This window comes from Ornithodoros turicata, chromosome 1 (assembly GCF_037126465.1).
Source record: "Ornithodoros turicata isolate Travis chromosome 1, ASM3712646v1, whole genome shotgun sequence".
Taxonomy (NCBI): Eukaryota; Metazoa; Arthropoda; class Arachnida; order Ixodida; family Argasidae; genus Ornithodoros; species Ornithodoros turicata.
The window spans coordinates 216,168,899-216,182,147 of NC_088201.1; the positions used below are offsets into that span (position 1 = coordinate 216,168,899).

A 13,249-nucleotide genomic window follows, 5' to 3' on the forward strand; every position below is an offset into this window, starting at 1 on the left:
TCGAGAATTTATGGAATACCTGGTAGAGGTCGTCCTGTCACTGTCCTCTACAAGAAAATTTGATGTCCTTGTCAGCTGATTTCCCTTGCGACGTGCTCATGCTATATGACCCAACATCTTAGAGCATATACACTGCGCAAGTCTTATGCTTGCAGTCCTTGGCAGAATGTGGAACGTCACAACGACGGTAACGAAATTTGCATATCTCTCTCGTACCTGATGGACATTCAGTTTATGAACGTGCCCCTACGATACTCTGGCGTACTGTTGTTCATCAGTTGCACCTTCTGCTCGTAATGCAAAGTCCAGTACTTCACTGAACGTGAGCTCCTGCTCAACAAAGGCACAATGCTAGAGGTTGGCGTCCAGTATGCCGCAGACAAATATATCCCGCAGCATTGCATCCAGCGGCAACATTGTAGATGTAGACCCAGTCCGCACTGTCATGGTAGTACCTGCACGTCCTGTTGGGCGATGCTGTGTTATCAGGTGCTGCTGGAGTGGTTACAGAGCGAAAGTTAGTCTGCCACCAGCTTCCTTAGTACTGTAACGTAGCTGTTGATCGACTCGTCAGGTCGCTGATCTAGCTTTTGGAATCGGCGTCCGTGGAGCACCTCGGAAGGTTGTGGACCACAGTGGTGGTTAAGTAGTGACTCGACAACCATTTCGTAGGTTGCGGCATGTAACTGTCGTGCAGCGAACAATGGTCGAATTGTTGCAAACGTTAACCCACATTTCGTGAGTAGTTGAGCTTGTTTCTTCACGGGATCTTCAATTCCGTTGCTTCAAAGATGGAGGTCAGACATGCCGCCAATATAACCCAGTCTGAATTGTTCCACAGATCCGTCAACTGTTGCTATTTTGCTTCGTCTCAACGCCTGTGCTACGCTTATCCTTGATGGGTTCTGATATGGCACGATACCGGAGAAACCAAGCCGATTTACAACGATTTCTTAAATTACATCACTGCGCCACTCATGCGCCACCTCGCATTTCTTTCTCCATCGTCGTCTCGAAACGTACAAGAACATGTCATCCAAACGACTGCATAATACTCTCCCTCCACTCCAACAAATGTGGTTACATGCAGGAAAGCTTCAGCCCATATTCTGTTTTACTCTGTTAGCACTTATTCAAAATATTTTGAATGATTCTTGTATTGATGCAATCGCAAACGGAGACACGAAGCAGCAGCGCAACGTCACCAGCACTGAAAACGTTGACTATCCATTATATAATGTTCTCAGAACCAATATGCATAAATGTTCGAGGGCCTTCTACATTCTTTATCATCAACCACAGGCACCTAACAGATCTGTCTCTTGCCGTTCGCTCGTCATCCGTCCAGTAACACGCTCTGAACACAAGGTAGCGGCCACAATGACATTCCATGGTGTTCTGCGGCCGCTATACGCCGGTGACGCCGCGTCAACTGGAGGCAGCGGCGACAGGGGCAGGTTTGGAAATACGCCACTGAGCATTCGAAATAGGTCTGTTCCCCCATAGACCACAATATGCGATGCAGCTTGGACCCCGTTTCAACAACCGTTCAAATTAGTTACCCACAACGTGTGACCTATACAGTTTGAGCATCAGCGCAAATTTCGGAATTTCAGTATTGGGCTGACCACCTTGGTAGCTCAGAGGCTAACGTGTTGACTGGCTGAGCCAAGATCGGGTTCAAACCCGGCCGAGTGGGGCAGGAAGTGGGGAGGGAACACTGCCTATAGCACCATGCGTCGGAGATTTTAAAGGAACCCCGGATGGTCGAAATTATCCGCAGCCCTACACTGCGTGACGCCCAACATGTCGCCACATTATAGGCCGCCAAGCCCTACATGTAGCGTAATTGGTCCATTGTTGTCCCTACTAGGTTGTGGTTATTACTTGCTCTGACTTGTATACTTACCCCAATACCACTCGTGAGAACTTTCATTGATGAGGACCTTTCTGAAAACGACAAGATGGAGTCACCATGGAGTTTCGATGGAGTCATTTTAATGACCACTTTCGCACTGACGATCGGAACGATAGCAGCACACCAGCGGAATATAAAACAGAACGATGGCTTTGGTGAAAACCAAGGAATTAGACACGTTGGCAATGGGCAACTGTTTATGCTAAAAACACATTCTCTTGCATTCGTCGTGAAACGACGTGCAATGAATTTTCTTGTAAGGGGTCTGCGGTCTAGGAGAGACATCTTGCGTCGTGTGCTATTCCATCGACACCCACCTCCGTGAATACGAAGACGATGTCGGACTCGTTGGTCCCAGGGTATTCAACAATTGAGCTATTAAGCGCCTCAACGCTTTTATGTGAGTCAATTGACTGAACCTGTCTACCAGGAATTTCCACGAGGTCCTTTTCTCCTGTTCTTCATTCATCTGGAAATACAGAGGGTTAACAAAGTCATTTATGTGTCCCTATGTCATGAAATTCCGAGGTTTTCTATGATAGTATTTATCATCATCACTACCACCTGTGTGGTCGCTGCGTGGTTTAGGCTCAAATTTTTGAATGCGATTGTCCTTCCACTGCTTTGGTTCCTTTCCTTAGGAACCCACAAGGCTACCCTCGGAGAAGGTAGTCTTCTTTACCTAGCTATAGTATTGAAATCTGCTCTGTTTTTCTGAACTGCTTCCAGCAGTGCGTCTGATTGCGAGAGTACAGAACATAACTTTACTAACCGCGTCCTAAGGACAAGCCATCGTCCTATATTTTGAACCTAAAAATCTACACTACATGGGTTTGAGAATGGACGATTGCAAGAAATCTCAGTGCTGAATGAAGCACGCGTTACGCCATGGGCGCTTATTGAACTGAGAAAGATAGAATTGCCGATTGTGGTTTAACTTTTGATGACTTTGACACATGTTAACATTGACGTTGTAAGGATACCCATACTATATCCACTCGGTGTATGCTGTCAAATGTAGCATCATGAACACTAATACACCATAACAGATAAGGCAGTGGTCCTGCTTAAGCCAATAATGACCTACAAGACCCTGCTGTACAACAAGAAAACCGATAGCGTGTCGACGGAAGGCGAGAATGTACGAATGCAACGAATGTAGCCCATCAGCAACATTTGTAAATGCGGCCCTTTAGTGTCTGCGAACGTAAGGATTGTCTGAAACTGGGTGGAAGGTTCTCTGTCGGAGCGAAGGATTGGTCGGAAACGAAAGTAGCGTTTTAAAGTTCTGGCCTTATTTTTGCCAATTAATGATGTGCTGAATTCGAAACAGGGAACACCGCGATATCAACGTCCCTTGCAAACATATTCCAATAATTTGTTGCTGCTATGAAATTGCCTTGCCCTCAACCTGGTTTCATGCCAGCACCTTGGCTCAGTATGTGCCGTCTGTATGAATAGGGCCACTGATGCTAATGCATGTCGGCAAGTGGAGTATAAATCGTACCACATAGGTGTCGTAAACTTTCATCTTCAGCTTGATGTTATTTTCTGCAAAGGCTGCATTGATCTGGAACGTAAGAAGAGAGATAGACAGTGTCCGTTAATTGGTATATTATGAAGTGTTTTTGCCATACCCGTCGAAGTTTGTCATACACGTCGAACTTGCGATTCGTACATTACATAGCGGTAAAAACTGCAGAAAAGAATTACGTTCGTCCCGAATAAGTTCGAACATCGTATAGTGCGGCTAATGGAGAGTTCCAACGCATTGGGTGGGGTTTAAGCAGTGTTGTACAGCTTGGGAAAAAGAGTGCACGGAACAGCACCGCGCCGCATGTCTACATATCAGTGACATCCAAACAGGAAACAATGGCGGACATACATACTGATACATGAATAGAATAGTCAGTCACCCGTTTTTGACTCAGAGCTATTGGGTTCGAATCCTACCGCCGACTGTTCTTACTGAGGTTTTCCCGGGGTTTTCCTTAAACATTCCCGACGAATGTTGACCCAGTTCCCCCTGAAGTCGGCCCAGGGCGCATACTAACTCCCCTGCCCCCAACTTCTTTATACTATCCCCTGTTCACCGGTCCACATGTCACCCGTTTAATATTCGACCTCTTCTGGTATAATGCAGACGACCTCTGCGATGAAGACATGCGCCAGTGCCATGCATGCCAACTTTTGTGACAAGCTGTACATGGCGGTACCGGACATGGACATATACCGTAATGGCTCTGTTTTCCGTTTGTGAGTAGAGATCTCGCAACGTTTCTAGCGAAGAAAGAATTTTCCGCTGCAAACATGGGTGGCTGCGGGCTCTCTCTCAGCAACCTTCTGTAAAGCACACAATTGAAAAACAGCAAGGAAGCTTCAAGGAAGCTTCAAGAAGCAAGGAAGCTGTATTGCAAATTTTCGCGTGCTGACGACGAGAAAGCATTTAATAAGTTTTGGAAGGTTCATTGTTGTTTTTGAATTGTTCTCACTAGTTGACCTGACCTTTGCAGGTGTACTGATGTATACCCCATCTACTTTCTGTAACATGGAAAATGCAGGGCAGCCAGGTCTAACGCGATGGCAATCGTTCAACTTCACACAAAATGCGGGGACACCTTGAAATTGCGTGTAATGATTTGCAGATATGAGTTAAATGTAGGACCATACTAGAGAGAATAAAGCGCTGCGAGTTTGGCATTAAAGGGACCATAAAATGATTTTCGCGAAATCCGAGTACTCTGCAGGAAACCGTGATCCGTAACTATCGTGCACACGTCGACTTTTACCCGGCCCTGACTGTTGCCTTATTAAGTACAACGGAGGCGCAGGTACTAGGCAAAAAATAGCGTGCTGACGTCATCGCCATCCAATCCCATCAGCCAACTATGAACGACGGAGAACACACCCCGCGGGGCCTCGCGGGTACATAGTTTCGGTTTCGACAACAACGACGTTGTAATATCTGTTGCCGAACTGAATTGAAATATGGCGAAAGGCAAATTATGCAATGATCAAACAATATATTATGCGACACACACAACGTCTAGGAATCGTTCGGCATGTAGCAGCTCATAAAAGGTCACCGACAGAGACATTTTCTTATACAGAAGTTCAGGGAGGAAAACCTGCTCTTGTAACCATGCTGACAGTCAACGGCTATATCACATTTCTGTAGGATTATGTCTCAACGGTTAGATATAATCAAATAAAACATATGTCATGGCGAAATATGCAAGCTTGCTTGCAAATTTGCTCGTTGCAGTTTGCTCGCAAAAGCTTGTCCGCCAATCAGCAACATGCGGTATGCATGATGTCACGGCCAGTTCGCCTCGCAGGGGGGCGTAGCAGCTATCGTTCGTCCGTGGTTGATGTAGAATATTTTTGCTATGTGAACCATTTTCACCTTCATATTTCACACAGTGAATGCTTTGTTACAGAGGAACTAACTAAAAATGATCATAGGCTTGTTGTTGGCAATATCCTTCATGGTTTTATAGTGGTAGCTGTTAACGGGAACGTGTCAGGAAGCCGATGTGGTTGTACCACAAAACTCGTTATTCAAATCAACATAGACATGTCTACACGTAATGAAAGCGGTTTTGAAATGTGTACACTATCCCGGAAACCGTCTCGATTTTACAGCGTTTCCTGCCCCGCTAGTGCCACGATTTTGGTAATACTTTTCTCCCGGTAATCCCAGTTGTACATATCCTTACTTACTTCACAGATGACAGGCCAGCACTTCGCATTCTAAAGTAGTTGTGCATATATCAGCAGTAAAAGTGTAACATCCACAGTCCGACACAGCGGTTACCGCCGAACTTTGCGTTACGTAACTGTAAAACCGTCCTGTAATTTTAGACGGACCATGTGTACCGTAAGTAGCACGCATCATGATCAAGAAAAAGGTACAGATACACCGCTTCACGTAACAAAAGAACAATTTACTTCAACAGACGTTTCGTCCCCCATGCCGGAGACATCAGTGCGAGCACACACGTGAGAATGACGTCTAACCAGAGTTCGAGGTAACTCGTTCCTTTTTTTGGTAACTTGTAACTTAACTCGGTACTTTTGCGCCGTGGTATCTTTCAGAGGAACTCGTTCCTTTTTTAGTTAACTTTGCCAAAGTAACTTAAGTTAGTTCCAAGTTACTTTTAACTCGATTTTCACTCACGTCCACATAATTTCTTGCTTTCTCTCCTTTGTCCTCTTTGTAAACACGGTCGTTTTCAGGCACATAGCTACAAGTAACTCGTCACAAGTAACAGTAACTGAACACAGTACTTTTGCGGCGTGGTAACTTTCAGAGGAACTCGTTTCTTTTTGAGGTAGCTTTCCAAAGTAGCTCGAGCTAAGTTCCAAGTTACTTTTAATTCGCTTTTTTTTCGTTTTTTCCTTATGACATTTTTTGCCATAAAACGTGATATTCAATCAATTCAGTATTTTATTCAGGAAGTAAGAACCGCTGCCATTGAAATGAATCAACCATTGTGCGCCCTCAGGGAGTAAGACGCAAAGCGTTCGAATAGACCTCTACCAGAGGAACGTCATCATGACATACAGCCTGAAACCGAAACAAATCGGAAGGAGACGGCTGGGTTCCACGAACGGGCACTTGTTCGCTGCCTCCCACTGAAAGAAAAAGTAGGACCGAGGGTCGCGTCCCTTTAAGGGACCATATCGTAATTCCCTCAAGACCGTGGCTCTTGGGCGCGACCTTGTTCACGTCTAGCTTCGAGCCTAGTTCAATTCTACCAAATTTTGGCGCTGTCGAACACTATGACGTCATTTGTTTACAAACAGAGAGAGGTCTATTGTTGGACATAAACGAAAACGATCTAAGCGTGTTGCACTCCTCGCAGGCAACTCAAGGTCTAACTCTACTGCTCACGCGCGCTGCACCTGCGTAATGCTATTTTGTGTCCGAAGTAACTTGGAAGTAACTCATTCTTTTTTTAAGTAACGCAGTAACTGCGAGTTACATTTCAGGCTGGAGAACTTCGTTATTAAAGCTCAGCTACGCCGATTTTCGAGTGTTACAGAATGGAATGGTACTCACACGATGTGTTCATAAGGGAACACTGATTATGTATGCAAAATAGTTATCCCAAACTCCTCGCGGTTTTCCTAAAAAGTGAATTTTTAGTTTCACTGACATCCCGTCTTGTGGCCCGCAAACCCTGTGTCGACGACACATTCGTGGTCTGCCCGCGCTCCGGCTTGGCATGACTTTTGGCTTGGTTTCTTCCGCCAAGCCGGCCAGTTTCTTCTCCCGAGCCGTCTGCTGCGCAGATTCACATTGGGGAAGTGATAAACAGTTCGCTATTAGGGAGCCAGTATATTTCTGGACCCACGAGGAACGTTAGTTTTGCTTCCTTCGACTGCAAAGCATTTGCTAGGCCAGTACAGACTTCCTGGTGTGATTCGCGTTCTGTGCTGCGTGCCGAGAATGCGTGAGCGTTTTGCTCCCGTCTGCAAGAACACTTCAGGATGCAGTTCCATCCGAAAGGCGAAAGAGAAACCTATTGACTGCAACAATCGGTTACAATTCCGACTGGGTGCCACATTCGAAAGCAGCGATATGATCTGTTCATCTGGCTCATACGAATGTTACGGAAGCAATACGCAACTTGTTTCACAAGAAGCCGAAGATGTCTCGTCCGGGATGCTGTGCCAACCTTATCTGCAGCAGGAGATTGCAGGGGCAGGACTAGGCAGCAGATAAAAGTTAAGTCAGTCATGCGGTGCAAATTGCATCACGTAGAAGAGAAAAATACGCTATCTGTCAGTTACTGCTTCATCCTTTGGAGATTACGCCCCAGCGGGTGTATTCTCAGTACAGATTTGGAATTGCTTTATTTGTTAAATGATTTCGCAGGCATCCCGGCACCACCGAAAAGCTTGCACTCCACGTCTCAACTATCGCCGTCTGGGTTTCAAGCTGAAGGCTGTCACCAGTGCCAACCAGACGCCCCTTCAAAGTTCATCTGTTTTTGTTGACGGAAAAGTGACACCTGGTACTGAGACATTTCATTTTCTGATTAATCAAGTGCATTCCGTCACTTGTGCTCGACTTCTTGTGTTCGTATACCTTCCTGTTGCTCGCTAGCTTAGAGCAACCATGCCTGAGGTGCCAGCGCTTTCAGGTACATTTAAGCAGTATCATCGTATCATATGCACGGCAGCACATCTTGTGTATTTTGACTAAGGTATAAATTCAATGTTGGCTCAGCTCTTGTATTTTGGTCAAAAATAAGGTGTTCTTCCAGAGCGCTCAAGGGCAGTTCAAGCAGTTTCATGTGTGCAACAGCACATACTTTTTCTCAGTTTTGACTAAGGTAAATCGAAATCTTCCAGTTGATGTCTTTCGGTCATAAATTATGTTTTTCGAGACATTCAAACAGCATCATGTGTGCAATAGTACATACTTTTTCTCACGTGAAGTAAGGTAAATCTGTCCGCCGTGGTGTTCTGGCAGTGCAGCAGAAGCTTTTGTTGCATTCAAGTGGTATCATGTATACAAAAACTTGTTTTATGCCTTTCTGTAGCTGCTGTACTAATATTGTGAGTACAGAGACATTCCTGCAGAACATATCTGAGCATCTTCTGTGCTATTGTTTGTTTCATCTGCAGCAGTATATTGATAATGTTAATTATTCAATGACTTCACCTAACGTTTACATTCTTACTTCCAGGTAAACCTGTCACGCAGATGCCCTACCCCTTGGTATGCATAGTTCAAGATTTACCGAAACAATCCACCTGGAGCATTATTCTTCAATTGGCAGTGGCATTACTATCACAACACACCACATACTGCATGTCTATGGTGCGTGTACAATGCATCAAACCTATTCTCAGGTACAGGCCAGCTGGTACGCAATTACAACATGAAACAACTGACACAGAGACCGTAAAGTCATGCCTTTTCCTCCGCGCCTCGGGTTTCATGTTATTATCCTCACATGCAGCTCAATTTGCCTTGCTGTGCAGCATGAGCAAAAGCATATATTGTTTGTGGTCACATGACACGGAACATAAATACAGTGAAACCTTCCGATGTTGGACACCCGCGGTGCAGCCGAAGCGTCTCCTACTTATAGAAGTGTCCGAGTTACAGAATATGACGGCAACAAAAAATGGAAGAGATCACAGCTGTGAGAAATGTCCCCCTTCTTCAATTTAAGGTCCTTAGTGGTACCTGGTGGTGGTGCCTGGTAGTGGTACCTCTACCCACTCTTCACTGATAATTATTACTGATTTTAGTATATTCAATTCCGTTCAGATTATACTCAATGGCATTACCTCTTGAGCTTTTCGAGCAGCAAGGACTTGTCTCTGAAGCGTCAGCCACTTCTCATAGCTTTGGTGCAGTGCTCGTTCAAAGGCTCTAGACAAACTGAAGACAAGTGCTCACATAAAGAATTACAATGTAGACTGACAGCACTTGTTTTTGGACTCTAAAAACTACAGCAACAAAATGCTGAGACCAGTATAGGGGAAAAAGGGGGCAAAAGTCAAGACCACTGGCTCATTTTGGGTCTTTTTGGTGCAAAGATGGGCCGATATTGAGGTAAGTTGGTCAGGGTTTTGTCCGACTTTGCAGGGAAAACCCTACCCACTTCCAAGATAGGGAGGTGTCCGACATAGAGAATTTCGTCCCCATGTAGTTTCAATGGGAGCCTGCCCATGCAATGAAATCATGGGGAGGTGTCCGACTTTGGAGGTTTTACTGTACTATAGAGCATTCTACATCATGTAATCTAACAGTTGTTCACGTTTGGATATTTTAACCATGGAATTTACCCTGCATGCACCATACCATGTCCAAACACGAGCAACTGCTAGACAGCAGCATGTACTGTTGCCCTATAGCACTTATGGCTTGCGTCCTGTGATCGGAAACAGTGGTATTTTTTTCTGCTACAATCGGTAAACTACAGTAAAGATTTAGAAATGCTGTGTCATACCATAAAGCACTATGGGAAATGGCAGTTTGAAAAACTGGAGAAGACTGTCATTAGAATGGGGGACATGAATTTTTTGCAGTATGTGCTGTACCACGTAATGCACTGCAGGCCCACCACAGTATGGTAACGCTCTGAATACTGATTTGCTCAAAAAAAGGAACGTGTGCATTTCTTGTACTAACTTCCCCTTATGCGAAGTAAAAGAAAAATGTTTTCAGCCAATGGGGAGGGAGAGGACATCATTGTGGAGTCTCGTTGACCTACAGTGTGTCGTGTGTGAAGGTCATTTTGAAGAGTGTAGGTGTGTACAAGACTGTGTTCCCACATTCTTGGCAGTGTTGACTAATAACCATAATAAAGTAGAGGGTACGTTTGTTGCTTCATATATTTGTGTCATGGCAAAGAAAGTTGAGATACATCTGTCTCAACATGCAGGTGCCAAAACTGCTTTTTGTGCCTAAAATATGACAAATCGTTGTCTGCTCAACACCACTAATCATGTGCCGGCCTCCATGGACATGTCTGTGACATTCCAAAGTGATTAACATGTACCATAGTGTGTGCAATGCTGAAGATGACTGTGTACCTTCTATGGATTCTTGTTTCAAGAAAAGTACTGTGTGATTTGTACCTTCACAATTGTACAAAAAAATATGTAAAGTTTCCGGAAGGAAACATCATGAAGGTCCATAGCGAAAAACCCTGAGTACGAGGGATAGGAAGGGACCATACACAATGTCTCATCATAGTGTGTTTATGTGCCTTCTTGTATCTCCTCTTCAGGTCTCGCCAGCTCGCTTGCTGTTGAACTGTTCTTTCAACGATAAGGGTCACTTTCATGGACTGGATGGCAGCCAACATGTTGTCAATAAAAGAATAATGCAAGGAGCTCAATATGATCCTTAGGCTGTGCGTGGTCATTGCTTTCTGACAAATGGTGACTTAGAATTTCAGGACAGTGCCTGCAGTGGTAGTATTCTTGTGTTCTCACCCTTGACGCCCATTGTGTGTCACCGGTCACCTGTAATCTGCTAATATGCACATAGCTAAACAAAGTATATTTGCCCAGGCAGCACAAACCCTCGGGAAAAGAATGGGAACGCAATCGGGGCTTCGGCTTCTGAACGGGCGATAGTGCCCGACTGGTTCCCAGCGGTGTGGGAACTGAGGAGGTAGAACATAAGAGAAGATAAGGTAGTCCCCCGACGGTGCCCTGATCATTCCCCGCTCTAGTCTCCTTTTGGTCACGTAAACAATAATATAGGATCGCTCCCCGATGCTGCTCTGATCATTTCCCGGTCTGGACTGACCTTGGTCATGTGACCAAATATAGGATCGCTCCCCGATGCTGATCTGATCACTTCACGATAATCAGTCACATGACCGGGGTGCAGCAACGGATTTCTCTTCCCAGACTGTCAGGCGCCGAGTGATGCAATCACGTAACCGACAGTTTCGAATCTGGCCAATGATGTTCCTCGATCATCCAGCCGTGTTTGCACTGCCGGAGTCCCCGTCGCTCTCGCTGCGAGAAACGAATGTATCCGGCCGTGCTCCCGAAACTTTCGAGCAATTCCAACATTTTTAAGCGATTCATCGAGTGGTAAGTGCTATTTCTTTTTGTAGTATTCCTCGCATTGATAAACGTTTACTCATACATGCTTTTCAACATGAGTGACACCGTTCTAGCAGGCTTTCACTCGAAACTTAGCAGCGCAGCATCGCATAGTTTCGGTTTCAGTGATCCTTGTGGTTTATGCGTTGCTTTTAGGATAATGGACTCCGTTTTCGTGAAAATATGGTTCAGTAAAGTGTGGAATCGTATTAATTGTGTATTTGACATCAAACGAAATATAACCATTTCTCAGTACGACTGCGTGCTGCAGCTGTGCTTTCCATCTCCTGCGTGCGTACAAAACTGAATGCTGTATGACTTCAGCTCAAGGTTCGTTTTTGTAGTCATTCTAAATAAAAAGAAAAGAAAAAAAGGAACCTCCGAAGTGAATAAATTATTCCGCCTTAATCCGTTTGCGTAATGTGATCGACGCATGATATGTCAATTTGTTTGAAACTGAGTGAATGAAAGCTATCCTGATCTTTCATTCAGAATGTCATGCTGGACCACAACCAGAGCGTGCTTAAGAAATCAATGCCTTGATGAATGTATCACCGAAGTGCCCACGACCAGATTTCTGCCCCAGAGCCAGTGATGATGGTCGATTTTTCTAGCGGATCTTGTCATGTCATGCTGAAAACTGTAAGTTTAGCTATTTGGTCTGTATACAATAACGTGTGCATCTTGTGGTGGTGGTGTACTTTTCTCAGTGTAACCCTGACCTCAAGCTATCTTCCACTTTCAGAATCCACCCCGCACTTCGGTTACAACACTATGAACCTATCGCGCTGTGATGCTTGCTTGAAAGGAATACAATCTGGTATGCTGTGTCGTTTTTCTTTTAAAAGGACTTCAAGTATCCATAATAAGAGGCCTTCGTAGCAAGAAAGCCATAAGAAAAGGCATCTTCTTGATACATTAATATTTCTCCTAAAGACAAGGGTACGAGTCACACTACATGTGCCATACTGCACTCTCAGAAAAAAGGGTGGAGCAATTAGACCTTTTAGGAGGTAATAGTTGTCGCATATGTTGTGTCTAAAAGGTGCAAAGTTGCCTGCTACCTCACTCTCTGCCACGATAATAGGGTTACCGCTTCTGATTCGGTGAGCGAGGGGGGCGTACAACTTTTTGTTGTAATTTGATAGATGATAATATCTTTACCACCTTTTTACACCCCTTATCAGACGCTATGTTGGCTTAGGAGGTAACTAAGGGAGTTACTACCTTCTCACACCTTTTTTCTTAGATTGTGGTTCCCAAATTGTGTGCATGTTGCTCTCGTATTAGCAAAGGTGCGCAAATATTTTCTACTATTTTCTTAGAGAAGGTCTAGAACGATCATGAAACATGTAGTACGGATTCTCAAGTTGTTCACGTGTTCCATGTTGTTGGGCGTAACTCGTTACCAGCAACTCGATACTGTAACTAGGCTACTGGGCTTAGCTATTTTCAGTAACTTTTGCACAGCTCTTTGCTTTGAGCTCCAGTAACTTCTTGAGGAGCTCGTTCCTTTCTCTTTTTCTTTTGTTTCGGGGGTGGGGGGGTTAAGTTCGTCAAAATAACTTGAAGAAAGTTCAAAGTTCCTTTAGTTCGATTCTGGTCTACAAACATTGCAGACTGAGTCCTCCCCCCATACCTTGAGATGGCACGTGCACGGCGCCACTAACTCCCGTTGTTACACGGTGAATGTTACAAATTATGTTTTAGCCGAGCATTAGGAAGCTCAGGTATCGCGCA

The 13,249-nt window shown here is 44.8% G+C and overlaps 1 protein-coding gene across 1 annotated transcript in view; it reads right to left on the reverse strand.

Annotated features, from left to right (window-relative positions):
- Positions 1-2,216: 2,216 nt before the first annotated feature.
- LOC135394534 (uncharacterized) overlaps positions 2,217-13,249 on the reverse strand; it is a 32,849-nt gene continuing 21,816 nt past the window's right edge. The window contains exons 5-6 of the mRNA XM_064625315.1: positions 3,426-3,488; positions 2,217-2,387 (exon numbers count right to left, since the gene is read on the reverse strand). Of these exons, the coding sequence (XP_064481385.1) occupies positions 2,217-2,387; positions 3,426-3,488 (234 nt within the window). The remainder of the gene's footprint in view (positions 2,388-3,425; positions 3,489-13,249) is intronic.